Here is a 26,519-nt window from a genome sequence, read left to right as displayed (position 1 = left end):
AGGCACCAACCACAGTCGGGTCATTCACCGAATGCAGCAGAACCTCGTTCATATGTTTTGGAAAAAAACGCAAGAAAAAGCATACTAACCAGGAAAATGTACGATCTGGAATAACTAAAAAATTTTGACAGACTCGACTATTGTTGCCATCGATGTAATGCGAAGCGTCGTGCGGATCGTTGCAGCTCGACACGCATTTCATTGTTTTCCTATTGCGCGGTGTATTAAGAGGGCGACGGGAAACTGAAATTAAATCAAGCAGGTGGGCGACACCAGCTGCCATCGAAGCGAAACATGATGCTCACATTTGTTACCAATTGGTAACAAATGAGTAACTCTGTTGGGTCATTTTTTGTGTTCTCAATTGCAAACACTGGTGCCAGGAAAACATGCATAACGGGAACGTATCAACGAGTTTCTACTGTATACCGAATATTAGAGACATCAAATACTAGATATTCGATTCGCATTAAAATCATTTGAATGTTCCCTACCCGCTTCAAAATCAAATATTTGAGTATTCACACATTATACTTATAATGTGAGCATGGTCTTACAATTTTATTTAAATCTTGCCTGTGCTTCAAAATTATTTTCTTACACCATGTCCATTAAAATCATTCGAATGTTCCCTACCCGCTTCAAAATCAAATATTTGAGTATTCACACATTATACTTATAATGTGAGCATGGTCTCACAATTTTATTTAAATCTTGCCTGTGCTTCAAAATTAATTTTCTTACACCATGTCCCCTGTTACACTTCGTAAGTGACAGCATAGGCTATGCTACTCACCTGCTCCACTTGACTTGTGACAGGGGCAAGGAGCTGGCAGTGTTCAGGCCAGATGATATCTGGAAATAAAAGCAGTTGTACTAAAGAACAACGGCAGATTGGGCGAGTTGGTGGATTTCCATAATGTCTAAAAATAACGCTAAAAACTTACTCCAGACAACAGAAAGGAGGAAGGGACACACGCAGCACCATGTGCATCCCATCCTCCTTTCTGTTGTCTGGTGCAAGTCTTCAGCGCTGTTTTTAAACATTAAAGTTATAATAGCAGGCAAAAAGAAAAACAAGTAATTGCTCCCATTACAAACAAAAAGTGTACAATCACTTTATTCAATCTCATTCTATGTGACTCGAAACCACTGTAAATGGAAAATTTTTCCATGTATCATAACTGAGCTCGCTTTTTGCAAAAATCACGAAATGCAATTGACGCTTTACAATTTTTATAAATGCAGGTACAAGGTAAGATTACAGATGTATATTCAAGTTATATCATTGCTCGGACAGCCCAGCTTCACTGTTAAATTATTGTGCTCTCAACAAGTACTAAACAAGCACTATACAAACAAAAAGCTAGAGACTGTAATGATTCTGATCCTTTTGAACTGTATTTATACCCAGCACTACCTTTCTAGACACTGTTCCCTTCAATCACAGAGTAAGGTCTCAAATCTACATCATATATGATGCAAATCTTCACTACAGTCAATCAGGATCCTCACACATATCAGTCAATCATGATATATCAGTCAATCAGGATCCTCCTCACATAAAAACTCTTTGCTTTACACAAGTATATATAAAATGATTTTCGTGACACTTGATTTTACTCATACTGGACATAATCCATTGTGGTATGAAGATTTCACTTGGCAAGTATAATATGTTCACTTGCACAAAGCGGCAACAAAACTAATAAAACTGCATGATTAGTAGTTTGATCCTGTTTTATATCCTCTGTTACATTGTGCCATCCCTGACCTAAAGTGTGATGAACGAAAACTCACAACTGCTGTTTACAGTCAAATACTAGTTATCGACCCCAAGCTCACAAATGTAGCGGTGTTATGGACAAATTCCTCACCTCATCTGGCTCCACACCTGGTGGAAGTGGTTCTGTTGGATCGAGCAGCTGTGCCAGTGGAAGCCTAGAGCGAAGAACTGCAGACGCCACCTCTTCGACTGCTGCTTCTGTGGAACCTCGAGTTGGTGGTGGATTCTCTTCAAACTTGCGCGAAGGACGTGACATCACTGTAGACCCCTGCTGCGCTGAAGAGGATGAGGCTGCTCCCTTCTCGGAAGATGACCGAAGCGCTGTCTGCCGGCCCGTTGCGGCAGATGCTGCTGCACCGCCACTCGATTTCTCAGCACGATGGTTTGTCTCTGTTGATCCCTTTGAGGCTGGCTTCAAAGAAGATGACACCTTTCGAACAAAGAGCAAAAGTGACATAGGGTTGGTTGCAACAAATGTTTTTTATCTTGCACCTTCGCGTTAAACCTCAGAGTGTACATGCAGCTTTTGAACAAAACCCCAGCACACACAAAAGAAGTCTTTAGAAGCGTCTCACGTGAGGTCTTGTAGGTCTAGAGCTCTGCGTAGAATGCGAGAGGTGCGACCTTTGTTGCTTGTCTTTCTGGAAACAAAAGCTCACTGTAAGCTTCTTGTTCACAAGAACATCACAGATAAACCCATTAACAGAGCTGATTCTTTGTGGAAAGCAGTGTAAAGCAATACAAAATACAATGTTATAAACACAGTACACATGACAAATTGAATACACCATAAACACCTCACTAAGCAGTAAACAAAATGTAAGAATGCCTCAGCAAACACAAGATGGTGGTTATCTGCATATAAGACTGCTGTTTCAGCAGCCCAAGGTTTTGTAGTTATTATCTAAGTGCATCTGCAAGAATTGTAACCTGGACCTCAGCCATGTCATGCTGAGTGTGCCGGTTCAGTTTGGGTCACCAAAGCTAAGCAGCACTTTGCTCAATCAGCAGTTGGGAGAGAGACACCTGTGAGCACAGTGATGAAAGCTCCTACTCTGAAATGAAATATACTTCAGATGTCAACTTCGAGAAAGGCAGTTTGTAGAAGATGTGCTTTTCCCATCACCTTTATCAGCAAGTTTTACTTCAGGAGCTGCTATATAAATTCACAAAAATGAAAAAAACTTTGGTTTGCAGTGTAGTAATTTTGATTAGGTTTGTTGCATACAAGAGAAGTGAGGTTCTGCAGACTGTTAGAAGCACATCCTTAATCATTTTTATACCCCTTGGGGTGCTTTTGACAGTGCAAAATAGCCAGCAGATTATTTTTTTAAATGTGCACAATTTTATCACACAGTTTACATTCAAAACGTGACTTGCTGTAGCTTCAACATGGTTGTTAATGGCTTTCATGTAGCATAGTGTCTAGAGTGGCTACTACACTGCTTAGCTGGATTAATGCAAATGGACAGCCGTTGTTGCTTCTGAGCACGTGGCAGCAGCAGGTGGCCAAGTGACCGAAATCTACACAACACATTGATGGGTCTGATGCTAATATTCTTATCGTCAAGATAAAAAAAAGAGTCACTGGGACAAGAAGAGGAGGAATGACTAGTCTGTGGCAGGGGCCTGATGGCTGGAGCTTCGAGGCCCCACCTATGCAGACCATGAATATGGGGGATGCTGTGCTCCTTAGACTTGCAAACAAGTGCCAATCCTGGCCGACACGAATGTGGTCACGATCCTTCTTCATGCAGACAATGCTGCATATAGAATTCTTGAACCATGCTTTCGTTGCGCTCATCAAGATGAAAGAAACCTGTAATTACGTGTCCCGCTGACCAACCAGAAAATGTAACATATGCAAAGCAGCCATTATTATACATTTCAGCTGGAGTTAATGCAAGAACAGTCTGTGGACCTGCCAAACTTAACAGCTAAAAAAAAAAAATAAAGAAATTGTCTGAAGCCAAAAGATACTAAAATATGGTGAAAGATACTAAAATTGCTTTATTACTCAGAATGTTGACTGTTTATTTAAATTTTAAATTTCGAGGGTTTGTTCTGTAAGAACACTGTGAACAGCAAGGCACTCTTCTATAGTGGCAGCAAGAGCAATATGTGCCACTGACAAACAAAAATGTTCACAAAGTTTATTCATGAAACATTCATGTCATGGCCGCAGAAAATTCAGTTTCATTTATAAGCTGGTTCAATAAGTTTGAGGGCCACTGTTAGTAGGTCTGAATAATACAGCAGTGGTCTCTGTATGTGTTTTATGCATGCTTTTACTCATGTTTTCGTTTTTTTCTTTTGCGCCGTTAATATACCTATTAGAGCAATGAACCAACTATCTCAGTCAGACTAAGTTTTGACCAAGAAATCAGGCTAACAAATTTGTCATGAATGTGTTCTGTATTCTTTTGTAACCACTTTTATCCTAAACTAGGAAGCAAATTAAATATAAATGTTTAAATTACTAATATAAAGGGGCTCTTATCATTAGGACACTCTAAAAACTGAACATTTAACAATAAAATTGTAAATGTTGGCAGGCATAAGCCTAGTATTTTGCCAAATCACTAGGCTTGGCAGCCGCTGCAACCCTCTCATTTGTTATCGCTCAGCACAACATGTGTCACTATCCACCATGAAGAACATTGAATTGAAGGTGTGCGTACCGGAGCACTGCAGAGTGGACATTGCCAGCGACGCATTTAGCAGGTTCATTGTTTCCCAATGCTACAGAGCAATTAAGGTTGAGGAGGAACCAATTTTGAATGCTGCATGATTTCTCAGCAGCACTCTCTATGGTAACTTGGCAGGAAGTTTGTCACATGTCTCAAGGAAAGCTTCCACAGAGCCAGGCATGTTGAAGGCCTTTGAGCAGCTGCAAGGCCTTGGCCAGGCATGCACATGACTTGTCAGAATGGTGTGAAACTAATCAAGTGCACCAGTGAGTGGGATGCTGTGATGAGGCACAGTACTGCATCAGAACTAAATCTGAAGGCACAGAATCCATCACAGAGATGATGTGGAGTTTCATACTAGTATTCCTATCGCCTAGATAAGGATAACGTCATGGGAATGAGAAAAGGACGAAGAAAAATACCTCAGCTGTGGCTGGGGCGACTCCACAACACACAACAGGGAGTCCAAGAGAAAGCTTTCCATATTAACAGCAGCACCATAACACATACCATCACAGGTGAGGTGCAAATATAAATAAGTTATTAAAGGGATGTTTGAACTAATGAGCCTTTATTTTAGCTCCGATAACCATCTCAGTAGTCACTAGCAAGTAAAGTGTGTTTTGCAGAGGTCGAGTTGTCCTCTGGCACAGGCATCAACTTTACCACACTTGATGCAAGGGCTCATGTTGGTATGACATGTCTGCACAAGTGCTATTGGATGAAAAAAGTTGTTTTAAACATCTAGGAGTGAGGAAGACAGCCAGCATATGCATGAATGGTTGGAAGGCACTGCAATGGGAAGCAAGACAATGCATGTGACCAGAAGCATGCAGTAAGCACAAAACTGTGTGTGCTGCACGTACACACACATGCTCCTTAGCACTGTGCAGCAGCACAGAGAGGCGCCACTTCCCATGAGCATCTTGAAATCATTTGCAAGTCCAGGAAGAAAACACAAAGACAAAAAACAAGAGATGTCAAGATGTAAGTTATGTGAGGATGCCCATACTTTAATGGGGCCTTGCAATACCTTTCATAAGAAGTGTGGAATGTATCCGGCATTAAGAAGGCCATGAACAGGGGCTTTCGCACATGAAGACTCAATCCCAGGATGCACACGGTCATAGTGAAAACAATTAAATTAAATTATGTGGTTTTATGTGCCAAAACAACAATCTGATTATGAGGCACGCCGCAGTGGGGGGCTCCAGAAATTTGGACCACAGGGGTCTTCCTGTGTCTTCTGTGGACTGAAATAAAGTTCTTTCACTCCCTCACTCACATGGGGTTCTTTAACGTGTGCCTAAATGTAAGTACATGGGTGTTTTCCGATTTCGCCCCTATCGAAATGCGGCCACCGTGGCCAGGATTGGATCCCACACCCTCGCACTTAGCAGCCCGACACATAGTCACCACAGTTGGAACAGCACACATGAGATGCATGCGTTTTTAGCTACACAGGCTATTTATCATGCCACAGGATTTTTCCGGATCTTTCCCAATTTTTTTGACCCTTGTTAGCACCATAGGAGATAGAGGCAGCTGTGGTCAGCAAATAGTGTGAATGGTACTGTTGGCTAGGCACTCATGTGTTGCTGTTAGTAGGTCTCAGCTCTGCTGACATTTACAATGTCAATACATTTTAGGCCCTGTATATCTGGCACGCATAGCTCCAATACAACAACGAAAAAGCTTAACAGCCCTCTAGCCAATGCAAGTATCCTGAGGAATGCCACCATTTTCACTTCCATGCTGCCTAAGACAGTCATAGAATACACCTTAATAAAATAGCCATGTCCACCTATAACAATAGTGAAGTGCCGAGAAAATCCCATTGTTATAACCAATAATTGTTATAACCGGGTTGCATTAAAAAAGTAGAGGGGACTAACATCGAAAAATTTTCATTAGACAGGAAGAAGTACAGTTGTTAGAGAGCACTGCTCCTTGTGTTGCTCCTTTTGTCTGTGTTCTATGATAAAATATACCGCTTACTACAATGTTCCCATGCCATATTATTGCTTATAACAAGTAAATCTGGCTGCAGAGTGCCTGTGCGGTCAAGAAGAGTAACGCAAAATTCAGTAAAAGAAAAAAAAAGAAAACGCCAGCCGAGTCACCATGCCCGCCTTAGTGCTGTGCACCCTACACGGCATTCCTTCATCCCTCCTCTTCAGTCTCCTTTTAGCCTCTCCGACGCTAGCGATGTCGCACTTGGTGCAAGGGAGAAGGATGGAAAGGAGACGGGAGAGGGGTGTAGGAAGGCCTGTAATGTTATGCTGCTAGAAGGCATGCCATGCAGGGCACAAGGCAAAAAGGTAGGAAGAAGCAAAGTGGCTCACATTCGTTTTCTTTTCCTTCTTTCCTTTTTTTTTCAAGGATGTTGTGCTTTTTTTTTTTCCTTCCGGCACACACCCAGTAGCCAAATTTAATTGTTATAACCACAGGCGCCAACTGCAGGGAGGCTCCGGGGCCCGAGCCCACTCCAAAGTTTCCTGGGGGGGGGGGGGGGGGGGGGAGGGTCAGGGGGACTGAGTTTCCCCCCTCCCCCCGGCAATGCGAAATCCTACACCACCCCTAACGTGTCTTTGCCAGTTTTGTCACCCCCATCATTTGAGGTTTCTTTTGCCTTGTCTCAATATTTTCACTTATTTTATTGTGGCTAATAGCTTACTGCATCATTGTTGGTGCGGATGCGCATGGATTTTAATTCATACTTTGCTTTATTTCTGCAAACCCTGACAATAGAATAACAACTGCATTAGAAGTACTAAAAGCGGCTGCCTCACCCGTATTTTCTCACATCAACATTGTTTTAAATTTCCACTGTAAATGCCATGCACATACACAATATATTTAAATATATGCACAGGTCAAAGTTTATTATACAGGTATCCTTAAAGAGAAGGAGGTAGTCAAACAACAATTATTTCTAAAGCTATGTACAGCTTATGCCTAGAGAATGAATATGTTGTTGTATGTTCACCACACTTCAAAACGCTTTGCATGCTTTTCTGACCCTGAAAAAAACCTGTAGACTTTAGTGACCCTTTCCAGGGGCGTAGCCAGGGGAGGGGGGGCCTATGGGGCTTCAGCCCCCCCCCCCAAAATTTTTCGTGCTTTCGTGCGCCGCCAACCAAAATAACCCCCGGTGCCGGAAATCATGCTGGATTTATTCTAGAATGACCTTTTCATGCTCGAAAAGACATTTCAGCACGAACATTGCGAAATCGGACTGGATTTAGCGGCAACGCCCATGCACAGGGAGTCGCATATCGTAGCGCAAGGAGCCCCTCCCGAGCACAAAGTTTCAAGGGCGTTTTGATGGCAAGCGGGCTCGTCGTGGCATCTCGCGGACGCCGCGCAATCGACGGAGCGCATGATTTCAATTCTGGAATTTTATGGGCATGAAGTTCTCATAAACTGTTGATGGGAAAGATTCATTGACATTTCCAAAGTCGTGCTTTAGATTTTCAATTCCGTAACATTGTGGGCTAAATGTTGTTATAAACATTTGAAGCCAAAGGTGCGTTGACTTTTCTAAAGTCCTACATCTGACCATACATCGAGACAAGCCAAATCAACACACTATCAGACAAGTTTACAAAGCACGCAACGAGGTCCGATGAGACAAAGGGTTGTGGTGGTTCATTTGTGGCAGTATGTCACAGAAAAGAATATCAACATTTTTCTTTCACCTGTGCCAAAGCATCCATGTCAAGGTACTAAAGCCAGCAAAGGTAACTACGTTCTTATTTATTTTTCTACTTTGACTTTCATTCCTGAGAACACATCGAGCCTCTTCAATTTTATTTTGTTCTCGCTACCCGCGGGCTGCCGGAACCAGCCAGAGCGCATGCGTTTTTCTCGTGTTGCCCCGATCCCCGCGCAGCGCACTTCGATGCGCGTTCGTTTTTCTCTGACTGAGTGGATTATCGTCTGGCATAGTTTTGGACGCTTTCTGGCTAGCAGACGAAAAAAAGAAACAAATGCATGGTTACTCGCCGCCATCACTGCGGGGACTCGACGGATTGCAACGCGTTCGCTTGAGCGGAATTTATCCGTAAAATTAGGATCTGATACCGCGCAGCATGCCTATGGTTATCTGTGGACCAATCATCTCACGTTTTCGATATTCCTTCGGTAGCCGCATTAGGTGCCCAAAGTAGGCATTCGGTTATAATCAACATGCCTTCCTTGCGTTTTTTCATTTCCATACCCCCGCCCTACAAAAGAAAAAAATACATTGTTGCGACGCAGCAAATTGTCGCATGGTGAAAGTTTGATTTTGTTACTTCTTTTGTGGAAAGTAATGAACCAAGGGACGCTTCAGTTGGCGGATACTCGTTATATTATTGCGGTAGCAATCATGTGGACCCTCCAGGCGCATTCCTGCCGTCGCCCTCATGTTCCGTATAAAGTCCAAGGGCGAAAACATCATGACTGCATGCTGCATGTGTGAGGGAAAGCGTAAGGGGGGTGGGGTGGCATGGGTTTGCTGACGATGGGGTGGCTCAATCTTGTGTGCGCAAGGGAGAAAAACAGAGAGGAAGCTCGCCGCCTCTTGTCGCGCGCGATACATCAGAGGGAGTCGAGGGGGGGGGGGGGGGATAAGCATCGGTGAATTGGCAGGACGTGTGAACATCCGTCATGGTTCGGGTCACACCATAATTCGTGAACATCTCAGTTATCGGCTCTTGTGTGCGCAATGGGTGCCCAAGATTTTGAACCATGGCCAGAAGACGGAGAAGTTCGGCGCTGCCTTGACTCATCTAATCCTATATCACAATGCGGGTGACGACTTGTCTGCAATTGTGACCGGGAACGAATCATGCTGCCACTACTATGAGCCTGAAAGATGATGACAAAGCTTACAGAGGAAATATTTTAATTCATAACCCCCAAGAAAATCAAAGGCTGTCATTTCTGCCGAAAAGGTGTTGACTTTTTTGCGGTCGTCAGGATCGAATTTGCTAAACCTAGAGAGACTCAATCGTTTCGGATATTGTAAAACGTCGGATCGGCTGCTTGTCGCAATAAAAAACAAATGACGTGAAAATTGAGGAATGCGGTCATCTTGCTCCACAACGTCCGACCCCATGTTGCTGATGTCGTTAACATAAAACTGGCAATGTTCAAGTGGGAAACGCTGCAACATTTGCCATATAGCCTAGACCTGTCGCCTTGTCACTTCCACATTTTGGAGCATCTGAAAAAACAGCTAGAAGCAACCAGAATTGTGTCGGACGATGATGTGAAAGAGTCAGTTACAGACTTTTTGAAGCAGCAACCCAAGGAATCTTGAGACGGGAATCACGCAGCTCGTTAGTCAGTGGGTCAAATGTCTAAATGCTTATGGAGACTACTTTTAAACAAAGTACGCCGTTAGTGATATATTCGCATTGGCTGACTTTCATTTGACTCGCCCTCGTACATTTCGCAGAACTCTTTGTTTTTATATTTATTTCATTTATTCCATAATATTGCATAGAAAGTTTTGCTTTCCAGTTTCTCTCTAAAATGCAGAGGGGCTATCCAGACTTTACAGCCAGGGTTATCGTAAGGCCAGTCTGCATGACAGACAAAAGGATCGCACATCACATGACTTGCATTGCTGGCACTGACAGTAAAGAGCATGCGCCATCCACTCCATTTCATTGTCAGGTTTGGAGTAATTTGCCACCTGTCAAAGATTCTACATACAATCTGTGTGCCTATCGGTGGCTAATCTGCCTGATCATTGCACTTTACGAAATACGCAGTGCTTACGTTGCCGTTCCCTCTGTCTCAATGCTGCATTAACATTTCTATCAGTCCTGTTGACCCGGACGAACCGTGCACCAACCAAGGCAGCCCCGGCCGCCGTCGAGGAGCATTCGCAGTGACAAAGTTCACACCTGCGTTAGCTGGGTCGTTATGCGGATAAAAAACGAAGTGAAACGCTCGCTTGGGCGACATCAAGCATGAGGAGCTCCGCAGCACATGCAACACGTGGCACTGCACGGATCTCTACATACAATACATCGAATATTTGAAAAATAGAATTATTCGTACATTCACTATCTGATTCGGTTCGCCAATATTCGACATTTGCACACTCCTACTGATTACGGTATTTACCTGATTCTAATGAGGGCTCCACCCTCCCCCCCCCAAGAAAATTGAACCATAAACCATGCATGTGGATGATGAGCAAATGTGAAAAAAGTGAATGCAGGAGTCAACGTTTCGACAAGTGGACTTGTCTTCAAGGTGACGTATGCTTTCCTTGCCACAGTATATATAGGTGGAGTTCTTCTAAAGCGGAGAGGGTGTAAGGCGGGAGGGTGCGGCAACGAGGGAAGGTGTGTTAGCGTGTCGAATTGAGAGAAAAGGAACGCTGTGCACAAGGCCAAGGCCAAAGCCAACCCCCCCCCCCCCCCCAACCCTACCCCGGTACATGTATGTGTATGTATGTCGCATTTGTATGCATTGCCACGTAACACGGCTGTATTGCGGTGGAACTGATTTTAGAAAACCAGCCGCCACTGTGCAACACATAGTAGACCAGCGCCCATTTTTCTTGCTTCACTATTTCTACTTTGTGTAGGAGCTTTAACGTAATTTCTACGTTAATTTTCTACTTTGAACAGATAGAAAGCAGACGTGCATTTGATTCGGGGCTTTTAGAATCAGGCAAGTACTGCCAAATGAATTAGCAGTGTGTTATGATGTTTTTTCTGCACCTTGTTCAATTCGAACCGCCAGATATTTGAATCAACTTTGGCGGTCCCATCAGGGTTGAAATAACGGTAGTCGACTGTATCATTATAAGTGGCTTTGGCTGTAAAAACAAAAAGAAGGACACAAGAAACAACAACAGAGCAAGTCTTCCATGTGAAATAAATGCTTACACTGCTCTGAGGAGACTTTGCCTTGTTTTCACGGCTCCTCTCCTTGTTGGATGTTGTCAGGACATCGTGTTGCCTAGACCCTGATGGCTTTCCACCACTCTTGTCTTCATTGGGCCGCTGCCGTGTCTGCCGCTCCCTAGGTGAACGGGAACGTCTTCTTGGTGATCGCTCCTCCCTCGAAGTCTTCTTGGACCGTGGGTCTTCCTCAAACTTACGCTGCCGCCGCCGCGGCTGCTCGTCCCCACCAGGCAGTGGCTGGTTTTCGTCCTGGGTGTTTCGGTGTGGTGACCGACGGCTTGTGTCCCGATCGCGGCGTTCTCGCCTGTCTCTGTAGCGGTCACGATTTCTGTCTTGATTTCTGTCTTGATTTCTGTCTTGGTTTCTGTCTTGGTTTCTGTCGTGATTGCGGTCAACATTCCGATCACGTCGCTCTCGCCGCTTATCTGAGAGACTTGGGCTGCGAGAACAAAAGATAGAAACAAAAAATGCATTTGCACTGTGCTTTCTAAGCTACATATTTTATGGAGCACCATATTTCTAGCATTCATAAGATCCCCTTTCTGACACTCTTGCCCTTTTAAGACTAGCTTACAATACCACCTTTAGAGCGACACGAATAAATTCATGCCTTTCTACAATACAATACTGGGTCCTGAACCACTCCTTGGTCGTGGTGAAATAACATAATCCACAGAGAGCATACGCTGCTGTGAACATCTCCACGTACTCTTGCTTTCGTAGGCAGTTAGAGCTCACAAGCACAGCGCAATGTCACCTTTCTCTCAAATGCTCTCTTTTCAACAGAAGCCTCTCCTCAGACTCTTCTGGACGCTTTATTTCGTAATAAAGCGGATTCCCATAGATAGTGTAGATACCACAGCTGCCACGGGGTGCTGCGACAAGTCCACTGGCTAAGCGCACTGTGGCTCACTGAGGAGAACTGCGTTTGGCTTATGTTTAGCGTGTCGTAGGCACCAAAATTGAACTAGCGGTGTTTATGGTAACATACAAAATGAAATTTGAACTGCGTGCCATGGCGACATTTAAAAGATGGTGCACTGTAGGCACGCCCTGCTCTGCCATAGCCTTTGCAGTGCAAGACATTGAGGAAGGTGCACCGCGAAGGCCGTGTTTGATTGCCAATAACTCCACTTCTGCTGAACGCATTGAAGTTTGTTTTGTGGCAAAGTATTTCTGAACTAGCCTATTTTAACTTAAAATTCGTTTCTCCTCATCGATAAAAAGTGGTTCAGGGCCACTTTAAAAGCACTTGATCAAAAAAAAAAAATTTTTTTTTTTTCAGTGCACTTCTGTGGCATTAACAACTGACTAGCAAAATTAAGTAATGGACAGAGAACATAACAGTTTCTCTCTTGCTGCACACAGACTGTTTACCTACATCTAATTTAAGCTCACACTCAACAGCATTACCTATCTTTTCACTGCTAGAAAATTCCATCCCTTTTCTCCAACTGTGTCTGCTGTCCTTTCAATGGCACACAAGGGAAATACTGCTGGAACAGCACGAGAGACAGCCACTCGGTTAAACAAAAATTACTATAACAGTAACTTTTTAAGATGTGTGGTGTGCATCTCACCTACGCCGTGATCTATTTTCTTTTTCCTTTTCTTTCGAGGCCTGCTCCGTATGATTGGTGAGCTCTCCCTCCTCAGGTACCCTGCAAGCAGCGAGGTTTAGTGGCAAACTGTTGAGACCTGGAGGGGTGTTCTGCAAGAGTCCACCTAATGGACTGTCCGTTTCGGCTGCTGCTGATGTGCTGATTGGAAGAGCGGCCCCAGCTAATCAGCAGCAGTTGAAATGGACAGTCCACTAATTGGACTCTTACAGAATACCCCCCCCCCCCCCCCCCGATGCGCGTGCACCAGAATGTTGCGTTTGTGTTCATGCAGATTGAAACACAGAGGCGTGCACTGCAACAATGGCCTGGGATATTGAGTTGTCGCATCCTTTAATCTTTGTTGTGACAATGATAATGTGAGGAAAGGGAGGGGTGGGGGATAGCACACATTTTTACACACCTTTTATGGGATACATAGGCACATTATTGACCGTGGTTTAGCTTTAGGTGCAGCACGCAAATGGCAGTAAACCTGGATCAGTAGAGACAAACACATTGTTTTTAGATCACAATGTTGAATCTGTTGACTACTTTTGGGATAAAGGCACTTCTTTTCCGGTGAATCCAATATTTTGGACTCTCGATTATGCAGACTTTTTGGCAGTCCCTGTCGTGTTCGAATTATTGGCCGGGGACTGTATTATGGCCCCATCCCCACAAAGAATTCCACAAGAAATAGCAAAGGTGCTGCTACAGCTTAACACTCTTTGCATCAGATATTGATTGGTTCAACTGTGTTGCAGCAGTTTAACAAAGATGCACAACCGGTCCCTGTGGCTATATTCACTTGAAATTGCAGCTGTGGGGCATACATGGTGGGTCTGCTAGCTGTACAATGCCAGTGGCAAGTACAAAAGGTCTGCCAAAGCACACTCACTGTTCTTCTCGGCCACCCTCTTCCTCGCCATCCTGTAGCTCAAGGTAGTCACGGAGGGGCCGCATCCGTGCTTGTGCCTGCCTCCAGTGAGGTGGTGTCTCGCTTCCAGAACGACTGCCTTCAGGTGATGGTGTCCGGTAGCGCTACATGCCAGTATAGATGATGTAGCATTTGCATTAGACCATGCATGGATGCAGCAATGGCGCTTCGCTAATGAAACCATTGTGATAAAATTGTGTAAGGATTTCAAATCACATTTGCCCCCATCACTCATGAATGAGCTTGTTGCCCAACCATATTCAACAAGAGGTAAGCCAACTTCTATCACTTACGGAGGGTAAGTGATAAACTACAAGGGTAAACTGCCTTACCAGTTTACTACAGATAACTTTAATAGACAAAGCCATATCGCGCGCCAACAGGCTGGGTTCCTACGTAGTAAATAAACACCGGCCTACAACCGTAAAATTCTCGTCCTCAAAGCATAAGCAAAAGGTTTTCACTGAGCGAAAAAATTTCAAAGGTTCTGGTATTTGTGTTAGCAAAGACTACTGCCGTGCCACACGCTTGTCAAATAAAAAGTTGATTGAATTCGGAAAGGCTAGCAGACAGAAATATATGCTACGCCTTTAACAGTCTACAAATCTGCAAAAAAAAACTCACGTTTACTGTTCGGTAACTGATCGAGTCTGCGAAATCGCCATAGACAAACTTCATTCAACAAATTCTGTCATAAATACACCTTCTGATGGCCCTAGCAATCCCCAAACATAGCGGAGTCATGGTCCGGTGGAAAAAAATATCTCTTTTGTATTCAACTATTTGCAGCGTATGCAACAAGCGGGATGCTTTATCTTCTGTTGTTGACACGTGCAGTGCCGATATTGTTATCTTGACAGAGACATGGCTTTCTAGCAAAATTGAAGACCGTGAAATTTTGGAATGCGAGGGTGTTTTACCATTTCTATCGACATGACCATGATGTGCGGTCTGGTGGCAGTGTACTTATCGGTGTTCGTGACTCAATTACCACTGCTGCAACCCAGCTTGCGTCACCATTAGAGCTAGCGCGCACGCGCATAGGCTTCAAACGCAATAAATTTATTATTTGCGTCGTTTACAGGCTCTCTTCTTCACCTAACGCATTTTATTTAGACCTTCAGGATGCCTTAAATAGTCTCATTTTACGGTACCCATCCACGCCACTAATACTCCTCGGGGACTTTAACTTTCTTGGCATTAACTGGCATACTGATCCCCCTTCAACCCAAGAGTGCTGTTCTAAATATTCCAAATTCATCAGCCTTTGCCTCGATTTTAACCAGCACCAGCTTGTTCTGAAGCCTACTTGACGTTCAGCACACTCGACTATTATCCTAGATTTAATCCTCACTACATCCCCGAAATTTGTTTCGCCTCAAACTTACCTACCGGGTATTAGCAACCATTGTATAATCCAGTGTAATTTGCAGCTAACCATCCCGTCTGTTACCTTGTCCAAAGTTATTCGTGATTATAGAAATGCTGATTTTGCTGCCATTAATAACGAACTAGAATCTTTCATCATTGGCTACATTCCAAGTTCCCACTCCCGATCGGTTGAAGAAAACTGGTGAATATTCAAAGAAAAAGCCAACTCCTTAATTAACCGGTACATCCCGCAAAAACCTATTTATTCTAATTCTCGCACACCTTGGTTCAACTTGAGTCTTATACGTTTACTGAACAAAAAGAAAAGGCTTTTCTAACAAGCAAAAATAACTGGCAATCATGAGCGTTGGAATGCTTCCACAATAGCACTGAGCGACTACAAGAATGTTGTAGCTGAGTCGAAAAAAACATTTTATGAGCACACGTTGCCTTCTTTCTTGAAAGACAACCCACAGAAATTTCGGAGTGTGGTCAACAGGAAAGAATCTAGTGCCATTGAACTGTGCGATCTCAACAACGAACCTGTCGATCGCAGCATCTGTTGTGAAGTGTTGAATGACGCATTCAGCTCTGTATTTTCGGATTCTGTGCTGTACGCAAGCGCTGTTTTTCCTGACGTATATTATTTTCCAATGTTTCCTATTTCCATTGACCTTGATGGCGTTGTAAAGTTGATACAGACCTCAAAAGTTTCTGCATGCACTGGAGTAGATGGTATCAACTCGAAATTTATTAAGGGAACTATTACTTATTCATCTATAATTCTGAGCGAAATCTTTGCTCAATCACTTCAAACCACCATCCTTCCGAACAATTGGAAGGCAGGGATGGTGATTCCCATACATAAGTCTGGTAATCGTTACTCCCCACTTAATTACAGAGCTATACCCCTAACCAGCGTTCCCTGCAAATTAATGGAGCACATAGTTTACTCCCACCTGGTTTAATTTCTTGAGTCAAACTTATTTTTTACCCCCTACCAACACGGACTTAGAAAACACTCTTCCTGCGAAACACAGCTTTTGTCATTCACTAATGATTTATTCCAGGCGATGGATGCTAACATTATTATTGACTGCATTTTTTTAGCTTCGCCAAAGCCTTTGATACTGTTTCACATGCATTACTTCAAACTAAGTTAGGTAACCTCAATATTGATCCTAATGTGCTTGCTTGGATTAAGTGTTTTTCGTCTAACCGTTCACAATTTGTTTATGCTAACGAATGTTTGTCTTCCACTGGTTGAGTAACCTCCAGTGTACTGCAAGGGTCAGTTCTAGGACCATTATTATCTTTAATTTATATTAATGACCTCCCAGACCAAATTAAATCATCAATTAAGTTATTCGCCCATGACTGTGTTCTCTATCGTGTCATTTCTAACCCTTGCGACTGCGATACTCTTCAATCAGACATTGGCATAGTAGCATCATGGTGTTCTCGATCCCAAATGAAGCTCAATTCTAATAAATGTAAGGCGATGCGTGTGTCTGCATGCTGTCAGAAATACCACCCTTCCTACGTACAATATTAACAACATACCTGTAGAAAATGTTTCACCATACAAATATCTTGGTATCCATACTACACACGATCTTAACCGGAACATTAATATAAATGACATTTACGGTAACACTAATTGCATGCTTGGGTTTTCACGGCGTAATTTTTCGTCGGCAACTGCAGCTGTCAAGTTATTTCTGTACAAATCCTTAGTGAGGCCCAAACTCGAATATGCATGCGCCATTTTCGACCCTTCTACTCTAAAGCTAAAGAATACCGTCGAATCCATTCAAAACTGAGCTGCACGTTTTATTCTTTCTAATTATTCTTATCATGCAAGTGTCTGGTCAATGAAACTAACCCTTAGTTTGCCTAACCTAGAGTTACATTATAAATACTTTCGCCTATGCCTTTTCCTTACGGTTTATTACACTAACGAAACACTTAAGGAAGAACTAATCTCATATCGTCACTAATCACATATCGTCACGCACGGATCATCGTTTTAAGGTTGAAGTTCCCACTTGTCGCACCAATGTTTATTTTTATTCCTTTTTACCACGAACGACGAATGACTGGAACCACCTCCCTTCCTCCATCACTGCCATTTCTGACGCCACAAACTTCAAGAATATTCATCAACGAATTTATTTGTAATAATCACCCCTCCTCTCTGTAATGCCTCCGGGCCTTGAGAGTATGATAATAAATAAAAGTATGCCACTCCGCTTAGAGCCAGCTTGCTTATCATCCAAGCAATGAATGATGTCTCGAGTGTACGACATTGTCATGCCTTACTCACCTAAACCTGCCATCGCTGCAATATACTTTTACTGTGGGTTGCAGTCCAAGTGAGTGTGGCTACAACCGAAGCTTCCCTTGCACACTAAGCTTCAAGTTGAGTGTTACACCACACACAGGATTTTAGAGATGCTGTAGTGGAAGGCCCCAGGTTGATTGTGACCACCAAGAATTCTTTATTATGCACCCAAAGCCTGGCACACAAGGAATCTTGCAATCTGTCCACATCAAAATATGACCAGTGCAGTCAGGAATCAAACCTCATGCATCTATGTCATAGTGCTCTTACCAGCCAAAATATGACCAGTGCAGTCAGGAATCAAACCTCATGCATCTATGTCATAGTGCTCTTACCAGCATAACCGGTGGGCAGGTTATCTACCGTACATTCATGCTGTTACACAGCAGTAGGAAGAAAAGCTTCATACGGAGTATGGGCTAACTCACCATGAAGCCCCGGCCTTTGATCTTGCGGCCTGAGCGGGAGACCTGAGGACGACGGCTGTAGAAGCTCCCCATTCTACGGCCTTGCTGCCTGCAAAGATGAAAACAAGCCGCATCAGCAACACTGTCACCTCTATCACGCAGGAGCTGCCTCACTTGATTTACAAGAGAAACAAACCCAATGGCACAAATCTTGAAGTCTCGACACCTACTCCTCTGCTGCCTTACCAGCCTGCCAAGTAGCGATGATCACTGCATATTCCAGGAGAGTTTTCTGTTGGGCTAGATATGAGAACGAAAACAGCAGGCAGGACAAGAGGGTCGGTCGGTCGGTTCGTCGGTCGGCCCATCGGTCGGCTCGCCCGTCGGTCCGTTGGGCCGGGTACCAACAAAATTCCTCGCGGATTGTCACACCTTACATTCACAGCAATCACCGCGAACCCTATTGTGATAAGTATCTCAACCTATCTGTTTCACAGTGCGTGTGACATACTGCACACTTTTAACAGGCGATAATCCAAGCACGCCGCAGTTCCCTGCTGCAGGCGGCAAGAAGTGAGTGTCATATTTCGCTCTGGCAGCATTGTATTCTAGCGTGCTTCCGATTGCTGTCTCAAAACACTACGAATTAGAAAAACAAAACAGTGCGTCTCTGGTTAATCAAGCCCTACCAGCTCTACCAATGTGAACGCACATCGCACTGGCGTCTCCTGCTACAAAAACACTTCTTATGAAGTGGGCACATCAAAACTTCCCACCAAAATGCCCCACTCAAAGGAGCTGCTGACCCAGACCGAATTCGAGCAGCGCAAATATAAGCTTGAGGAAGCCGCGAAATTTACATTACTTATTACTATGGGCAAAAAAATACAAGGTCCGAAAGGTAGAACATCAATGCGAACTGTTATCAGCAATCAGCAATGCGTAAACCAAGCGTAGGTAAATCGTGAACTCCTGATAACGGCGTTGTAACTGCCGACCCTTTGCAACTTTGTGTGGCGGCAGCACGTAGCACAGTGTGCTTGCCAATTCGGGTCATGTGAGTATCGAAGTTAATGACAGGAACGCTTGAGCGGTCGTTGTACCCATGGTGGAAGGACATAAATAGGTGTAACGCACGTGGTGTCGACGAGAGTGCCGCCGCCGTCGTGGCATCCAATATCGCAAAGGCACACATGCCAGTGCATGCCCCCATGCCATGCTGTTTATACTGTACACGTCCTCCCTGAAGGCATGCCTCAAAAGTGAGTGACTTCCTTCACGGCTTCTGAAATCCGCGCCTGGCAGTTGCTTGCTCATCTCGAAGGCCTTATCACCGTCACGGTTGGATTGGAATGAGGGGTGCTCCCATGCACCCAGTTTGGTCACATTTACGTCCTTTGGTACTTCACGTGCGCCCTCTTTCTACCTTGGCTAGATTCAAAGCGTTCATTGTAACAGTATGGCAATTTAAAAAATGTTCATCATAAATGGAAGCAGTTTCAATAGGCAGAGTTGGAAAATCTTAAGTGCACTGAAATTTAATCGTCATAATTGATAGACCAAAATATTTGGGATCGTTATAAGTTGGTTCGACTATGTTTTCTTGTGTTTTCTTTATAGTATGTGTGAACGAGGTTCTACTGTAGATGCAATTGCCTCTAAATATCTGGCAGATCGAAAAGAAAAAAACAAAGCTCAAGGAAAGCAGGCAATGAAACAAAGTGGACCACTTGTCAATGCAGAGTATGACGTGTAAACCCAGCAATTCTGGAATGAAGCGCGGTAAACCTTAGAAGCTGAAAAGTGAAGAGTGGCCAATCAATGCACAGTCGCATTCAGTATGAGCTGCAACACAAGCGCTCGCTCGTGGTCAAAGGAGCTCCAAGATTGCATGATGGCTCTGACGTATGAAAAATTGGTTTCATAAATACCAATAATTGAAAGTGTGTATAGTTCTGCCATTTTTAGTATGTCAGCGCCACCGTGCAATCTTGGAGCACCTTCAACCATAGGCACGGTTTTTGCACCTCATATTGAACACGACCATACATGGCAAGGCACTGCAGAGGGGGCTATACACAGTACCCAGCCCGCTCATCTTGTGGGAGTTCGGGCTAACGTCCCTGGTACCAGCTAGTCAAGTTCTAAGGAGCCACATATCTTGTCCCCACTCCACAGTGCATGCAAAGGGACACTGCGGCAGCTTCGCTGACTCACTGGCGAGGCGTAGAAACGACTCTAGCCATGGTACATACGAAAGGGTCTATTCTCTGTTATGTACAAAAGGCGGGTACAATACAAGGGCTACGGCACTAGGGTGTCAGTCTCAGACTATGGATGAAAGCTCCCAGGAAGTCCACTCAGCCACACAGGCTCTTCTGAGCTAGCTCCGCCGCACAAAGGGGCACGGGACCAAGTGGGTCCGCATGTCTAACAACCAAGAGCACCAAAGCTGAACCTGCCAGGCGAAGGCGCCTGTGTGCTTCAGATGCTGAAAGAGAGAGCTGCTGAAGAGAGGGCAACAGGGACCCGGTTTTCGGGCACTGTTCATATGCATGGCGCACGACGTAACATGAGCTCCGTGCACAAGCAGCAGGCTCTGCGTCACTCCGGCACCAGCGATAGCGGGGAATGTATGCTATCCAAAATAAGGCTAGAATAGTGTGCCCCCCGCGATTGCATGGCCTAATGACCCAAGTCGTTTTGTGAACCGGAGACGGAGGTCCAAGGGGTCCCCACAGTCTAGAGCACAGAAACCTGTACAGGCAACTTGCTTTAAGGAGCTGCTTCCAGGAGGATCACCAGTGTTTACGTTTATCACTTTGTGATTGACTTTCCTGGCTTTCTTTCATTAACTGCTCTGCCCTAAATTAAACGAGCCTCAGAAGTCGTCAAGCTACAAAGCGAGGCGTGCCTCATCACCTTGTGTGGCTTGTTCAATTGGACATATTTGCTGCAGAGAAGACAGGGAAATGACAGCCACGGCCTGCAAGATAGTTTTGGCAGTAACAGCAGATCGTTGCACTCACATGTAGTTAGGTGCCGGCTCATCAGGCACACGCCGCATCAAAAAGTTGTTTGCAGGGACCTCAGGTATCTCCTCAGGCTTGACAAAGGACTGCTCGGCGTCGTCGTCCACCTTGTCTGCCTGCTTGTCCCCACTGCCACAAGGGAGACCCCAATCAGACAGAGAGAAATCTTAGCTCAAAAAAAGCACAGCAATAACAAGAAAGCAGAAGCGTAGCAACATGATGTTACAAGTGTAGGAAAAAGCGGTTTTCAAATGCTGAACAAACAATCGTTCAATACAATATAAAGCTACACGTAGAAAGGACATTCCTGATCAAGAAAAGAAGTAACTGACTAGCAAGATTATGCTCAACACATTATGACATTTAAACATACAAGTTTTACATTAAAAATGAAACTAGAAAAGACAGTCAGATAAATAGAAGGCAAGATGTCCTACAAGGGCTAAAAGAACTAAATTCTGGGTTATTACGAGTCACAATCGCAATCTGATCACGAGGCACGCTGTAGTGGGGAACTCCACATTATTTTGACCAACTCAGGTTTTTTAACCCTTTCGCTGTCACTGACGTACCGGTACGTCATCGCGCTTCCCCCCCACGGTGTCACTGACGTACCGGTACGTTCTCTATCGTGCGTTCAAAATTTCGCGCCTGAGCGCAAAAACAGGCGCTCCTGGATTGGCCACGCCATCTGTTGACTCTTTCTACAAGTTCGTATATTCGCTCCGACCTGTGTTAACCCATGTATTGAAGAGTACGGTGCGACTGCCACTCCCCACTTTCTCTTTGCTGAGTGGCGCGGTGGCTCCGCGTTCGCTGGATCATGCGTCGCGCGCGTGTGGTTATGGGTTCAAGGGTTGTTCTGTAATCTCCGCTGGTTTGAAGGTTTTTATTTTTCTTCTGTTGGTGTGCCTGCTACGGCGCGTCAAGTTCAGGCGCACGTGCCGTTGCCTCTCCAAAAAGGGTGACTCGATTGCTGCTTTCGCTCTCTCGCCGCACCCTCGCTTCCGACTTGCAGCAGTAAACGTAAAGCCCTTCGAACTTTGTTTAGCCTTTTTTCATCTCCCTCTGTCTTCTTGATCACGCAACGTCCCATTTCTCTCCGTTGCGCGGGCGACTGAAAGCGCATCCTCCCTGCGCGCGGTTACTTTCGGATGGCTCGGCGCGCGGGACGTTCGTCTGCTCATGGGAGCGGTGGCTGAATTCCGATTCAGAATACGAGCCGAGCTCGGATTCGGACTCGGACAAAGTCGCTTGAGACGAAGAGGGTTCCGCATCGTCAGATTCGGATGTTGAACAGATTTTATAGTCAGGCTGATGATGATGATGATGTTTACTAACAACAGCTGCAGAACACTGAAATGTGCATATTGCATTGACTATGTTATTTGTATGCCAATCATAATCAAAAATAAATTGCTATGTTCATTCCCTGTTATGCTCATTCCCTGAAACCAAGCCGACACTGGGGGTGCGTCACGGCCAGAAACGTCCGACAGCGAAAGGGTTAACGAGTACATAACCTAAAAGCCACAAATGTTTTTGCATTTTACCCCCACTACAATGTAGCCGCTGCAGCAGTGATTATTCTGCAACCTCGAGCTCAGCAGCGCAACGCCATAACCACTGAGCTACCACTACGTGTGTCAAAACAAAACTGCACTTAAGTTTGGCCTAAAGCAATATTCAAGGATGTTTAAGCAATTCAAAAAATTTCAGAGTTTTCAAAGGTGTAGGATCCTCATGAACTCTGCTGAATAACTACACCAAACAGACTAGTCCACGATGGAAGACACATACTCAGCAAGCTACCTTCTACAAACACAGAGCAATCCACCCACACCACAAATGCACAGATGCAAGCAATGACAACCCACCTGGCGTCCCGTTTGCGTGACTTGTCCTTGCGGGACTTTTTGGAGTGGTGCTTGTGGTGCTTGCGGTGTTTGTGTTCCGAGGCCTTCTCCCCCGAAGAGCCTTCCTCTGCTCCAGTACTGGGTGCATTGGATGCTGATCGCTTGTGCTTCTTGTCTGCACAAATAGCAACACCGAGAGGTTGTGGTGCAGGGTGTTTCTCAACGGGACTTCTCGTCACTCACTTGCACTTTTGTGCTGTGAAACAGTATATACCATGCATGATCCTAGACGAATAGCCTGCACCGTCCGAATACAGTTAACTTGCTTCAATTCGATCTTGGCAGGACTGACGAAATTGGTCCAATTATCCAGCAGGTCAAATTAAACAAGAGACAGAAAAAAATATCAAAACACAGCTGATTTATTTGGGATTTTTTTTTTAGCATTTTCTACACTGGATTAAGAGTTCAAAGTAGGAAACTAACATAGAAATTACATTATAGCTCTTAAATAAAACAGAAATTTATCACGCGCCCGATTCTTTAGAAGAAAAACTATATGTGCCTAGGATTATACCAGCGTAGGATTCTGGCAATGTGAAAAGGACGAAACCAACAAACTTTACCTTCACAGAATGTAAATTTATTTTCTTAATGTCAATCATCATCACTCTCAGACAACACTTTATCGCTGTATGAAGAACCACGACATGTCCTTCGTACGGTCCATAGCGCATTTGATATTCTGTGCTTATCAAATGACTCCACAACAATAGCAAACAGAATAGTGGCCCATGCCTAAATTAACCACTATGCTACTTAATCCTGTGATGCATGCAATTCTCCAGAACAACAACACATGATGCAATGTTATTTCACTTTATCATATTGAATATCGTATTTACATGAACCTAACATGCACCTTTTTTCAGAGAAAATGGGTCCGAAAATCGCCTGCGCATTACAATTAGATATGAAACCAAAAGCATGTTCATGGCATTGTTTACAGCCTACCATCAAAGCCATCGACTTGCACTGTGATATCACCATTAAAATATTAAAATATTTAAGGGGGCAGCCATACATGGAAAACTTTCGTATGAGTGCATAGTTACGAGCTGTAACGTGATTTGACATAGTTGGTCATACATATAAAATGAAAAAGAACAGTCCAAGATTACAAGGACAACACAAACTGACAGAATGTACACCATGGCACGAGTTCTGTAAGTGTGTACAGGTGACCTTATCATATGATAGTTCTGAGAGTCCCTGAAGCATCAATGACAGAGAAATATAAGCATGTGAATATGTCTGGATCTGATATGTTTAAGTGCAGGACGATACTATACTGCTGCACACAAACAAGACTGAACTGAAGATGAAAGGGACACTAAAGGCAAATATTAAGTCAAGCTGAAGTGATACATCAATGCTCGAGGACACCTACGACCTCAATATTAATGAGAACAATGTTTTAGTAATCGGGAAATTGAGGTAAATGCAGGACACAATTTAAGACTCACCAGGGACATCAAAGTACTAGCCCGATGACGAAGGCACTCCTCATTTTATTTCTGTCGCTGGCACTCAACTTCTCATCATAAAAAGTTAATTGCATTCCATTATAAGATGGAAGAAAATGCTACTTGTCCAGTTCTATTCGATTTTTAGAAAAAATCAACTCGACGTTACCCTTGACAACGATGCGGGTGGTCAAAACGTTTCGTTTTCAGACAACTCTGCACTGCCTGTGCCTTTGTGCTTCAGTAGTTTCATTATCGCTAAGTGCTACTCTGGTTTTGCTGCCTCGCAAAACTCCCACAAAACGCAAGCAGCAGAGCTTTCCAGGTCTACGTGATGTCGTGGGATGCCCAAACAGTCCATGCTACTTGAGCAAAAGCAGCTGCAGCAGTGAATCCAACATCTTGGCTCGGTTTCTCAATGGCTATGTGTTTGTATTTTGCACAAAAAACTGCACCGCCTTCTGTAGGGCACCGTTTTGCTTACAGAGGGTTCTAAAGGATGGAGCTCGCTTATGCAACGTCACCACTCCCCAACTTGGGGGCGGGCGATTTGAATTGCACTAAAGGTATCCGTACTCTTCAGATGCAATTTTCTCTTACACTAAGTTTTTTCTGTGCGCAAAACAAGCACTGAGAGGTTTCTGGAATGGTATTTTAACCGTCCGCATTGTGGGGATGCTCAACTATCACGAGTCCCCCGATGCTGTTTTCCGCGCATGGCTCTTGCGTCTCCTGTAATCCAGCTTCTCCCCACAGCTAAGTGCCAGCGGCGGTCGGTGTGGTTGCAGCATATTATGAAAGGTAGCGCGGGGGTTGCACTGCTATCGCCACCTAATAGTAGCAGGGTTAGTCAGGCCATTGCCTCCTTTACTAGATGCCAGCTGCATGAGCAAAAGACCAGCTGCCAGACACTTTCCCTTTCCTCCTCTTCACTAGTTTTGGTCACGAGCGCCACATGTGGCTGGCGGAACAACTGGGAACTACCTCGCGTGGCTTCCGAAATCTTCATCATGCGTGCACGCCAACGTCGAAGGCCATTAACCTTAATCATAGCTCAGCGTATGTTTGCAGGCATTACAGACGACAGCTATTCTAGAGCCAAACAACCAGCCTTTAAAAAGCGCACCCAAAGGATTGTGCCGACCATCGTTTCACTGCGGTACCGACCAAGCAGACACCATGAGCTGGGTCACCAGCCATTGGCAGCACCTGTCGACTGTGATAATAATGTCGGTCGCAAGCGCCACCTTGCGACGCTTCTTCACAACTGAGGGCAGGCCCATTATGCTGGGAGCTCGAGCCATTCTGCAGGCATCTAGTAAAGGAGGCAATGGTCGGGCATGACAGGGAGGAGGTTCTTCCTCTTTGGCTCAGGGTCTGTAAGCGGCGTGGATGTTCCGCGCGTGCGCCAATCCATGCTTCTGTGAGACCGTCTCACAAGGCCTAGGAGCAGGATGTCAGAATGGATGAACACGATTGTTCAAACACACCACCGTTCGCATGACAGCACAAGCGAACAACCAGGTGTTGGTGCCCAACATGGGGCAAACATATTCACTCTATATCCAGTCGTGGTGACACATTGCAAAGATCAATGACTTAGTGAGCTTTGATTCTGCCATCGAGGATCACTGTCTTAACAATAATCAATTCCACCCTTCACATACCCACCCCTCAGGCAAGTGCTCGTGATGGGATTTATGAAGCATCAATTGATCGAGCATGCAGTTAAAATATACGGGTGTGTGAATACCGAATACAGTAAAAGCTCGTTAGGATAATTCGAAGTAGCCACCACGGTCTGTCCAACAATGTATTGAAAGCAATATGTAACGCATCACGCTAATTCACACTGAAATCCGCTCCGCCACCGATAATTCAAACTTTGCGCCATCCTGGATGAGGTGAGTGCTAGTGTGCAAGAGCACGTTGGCAATGCTGGCGTCACCGCGTGGGCTAGCTAGGACGCTTGTGGCCTCCCACGAGTAGCTTCATTTTATTGTATGTTGACGTACCGCTTCCGAAGCGTTACGGCGTGGCTTTGAACTTATCCAT

At 44.6% G+C, this 26,519-nt stretch overlaps 1 protein-coding gene across 3 annotated transcripts in view; it reads right to left on the bottom strand.

Annotated features, from left to right (window-relative positions):
• Window positions 1-26,519, bottom strand: part of Moca-cyp (nuclear cyclophilin protein Moca-cyp) — a 54,358-nt gene that overhangs the window by 8,352 nt on the left and 19,487 nt on the right. For 2 of the 3 annotated variants that reach the window (XR_008612773.1, XM_050179457.2), the window contains exons 9-17: window positions 22,960-23,113; window positions 21,080-21,211; window positions 18,072-18,159; window positions 13,890-14,032; window positions 12,971-13,051; window positions 11,373-11,829; window positions 2,362-2,427; window positions 1,878-2,216; window positions 797-855 (exon numbers count right to left, since the gene is read on the bottom strand). Coding sequence is in view for 2 of the 3 variants with exons in the window: in XM_050179457.2 (XP_050035414.1) it covers window positions 797-855; window positions 1,878-2,216; window positions 2,362-2,427; window positions 11,373-11,829; window positions 12,971-13,051; window positions 13,890-14,032; window positions 18,072-18,159; window positions 21,080-21,211; window positions 22,960-23,113 (1,519 nt within the window). In the remaining variant the exon portion in view is untranslated. The remainder of the gene's footprint in view (window positions 1-796; window positions 856-1,877; window positions 2,217-2,361; window positions 2,428-11,372; window positions 11,830-12,970; window positions 13,052-13,889; window positions 14,033-18,071; window positions 18,160-21,079; window positions 21,212-22,959; window positions 23,114-26,519) is intronic. The other variant, XM_050179458.2, reaches the window with a different exon arrangement.

Source organism: Dermacentor andersoni, chromosome 5, assembly GCF_023375885.2.
Source record: "Dermacentor andersoni chromosome 5, qqDerAnde1_hic_scaffold, whole genome shotgun sequence".
NCBI lineage: Eukaryota > Metazoa > Arthropoda > Arachnida > Ixodida > Ixodidae > Dermacentor > Dermacentor andersoni.
Note: the sequence above shows the minus strand (reverse complement) of the source record. Positions and strands in the feature narration are given on the sequence as shown.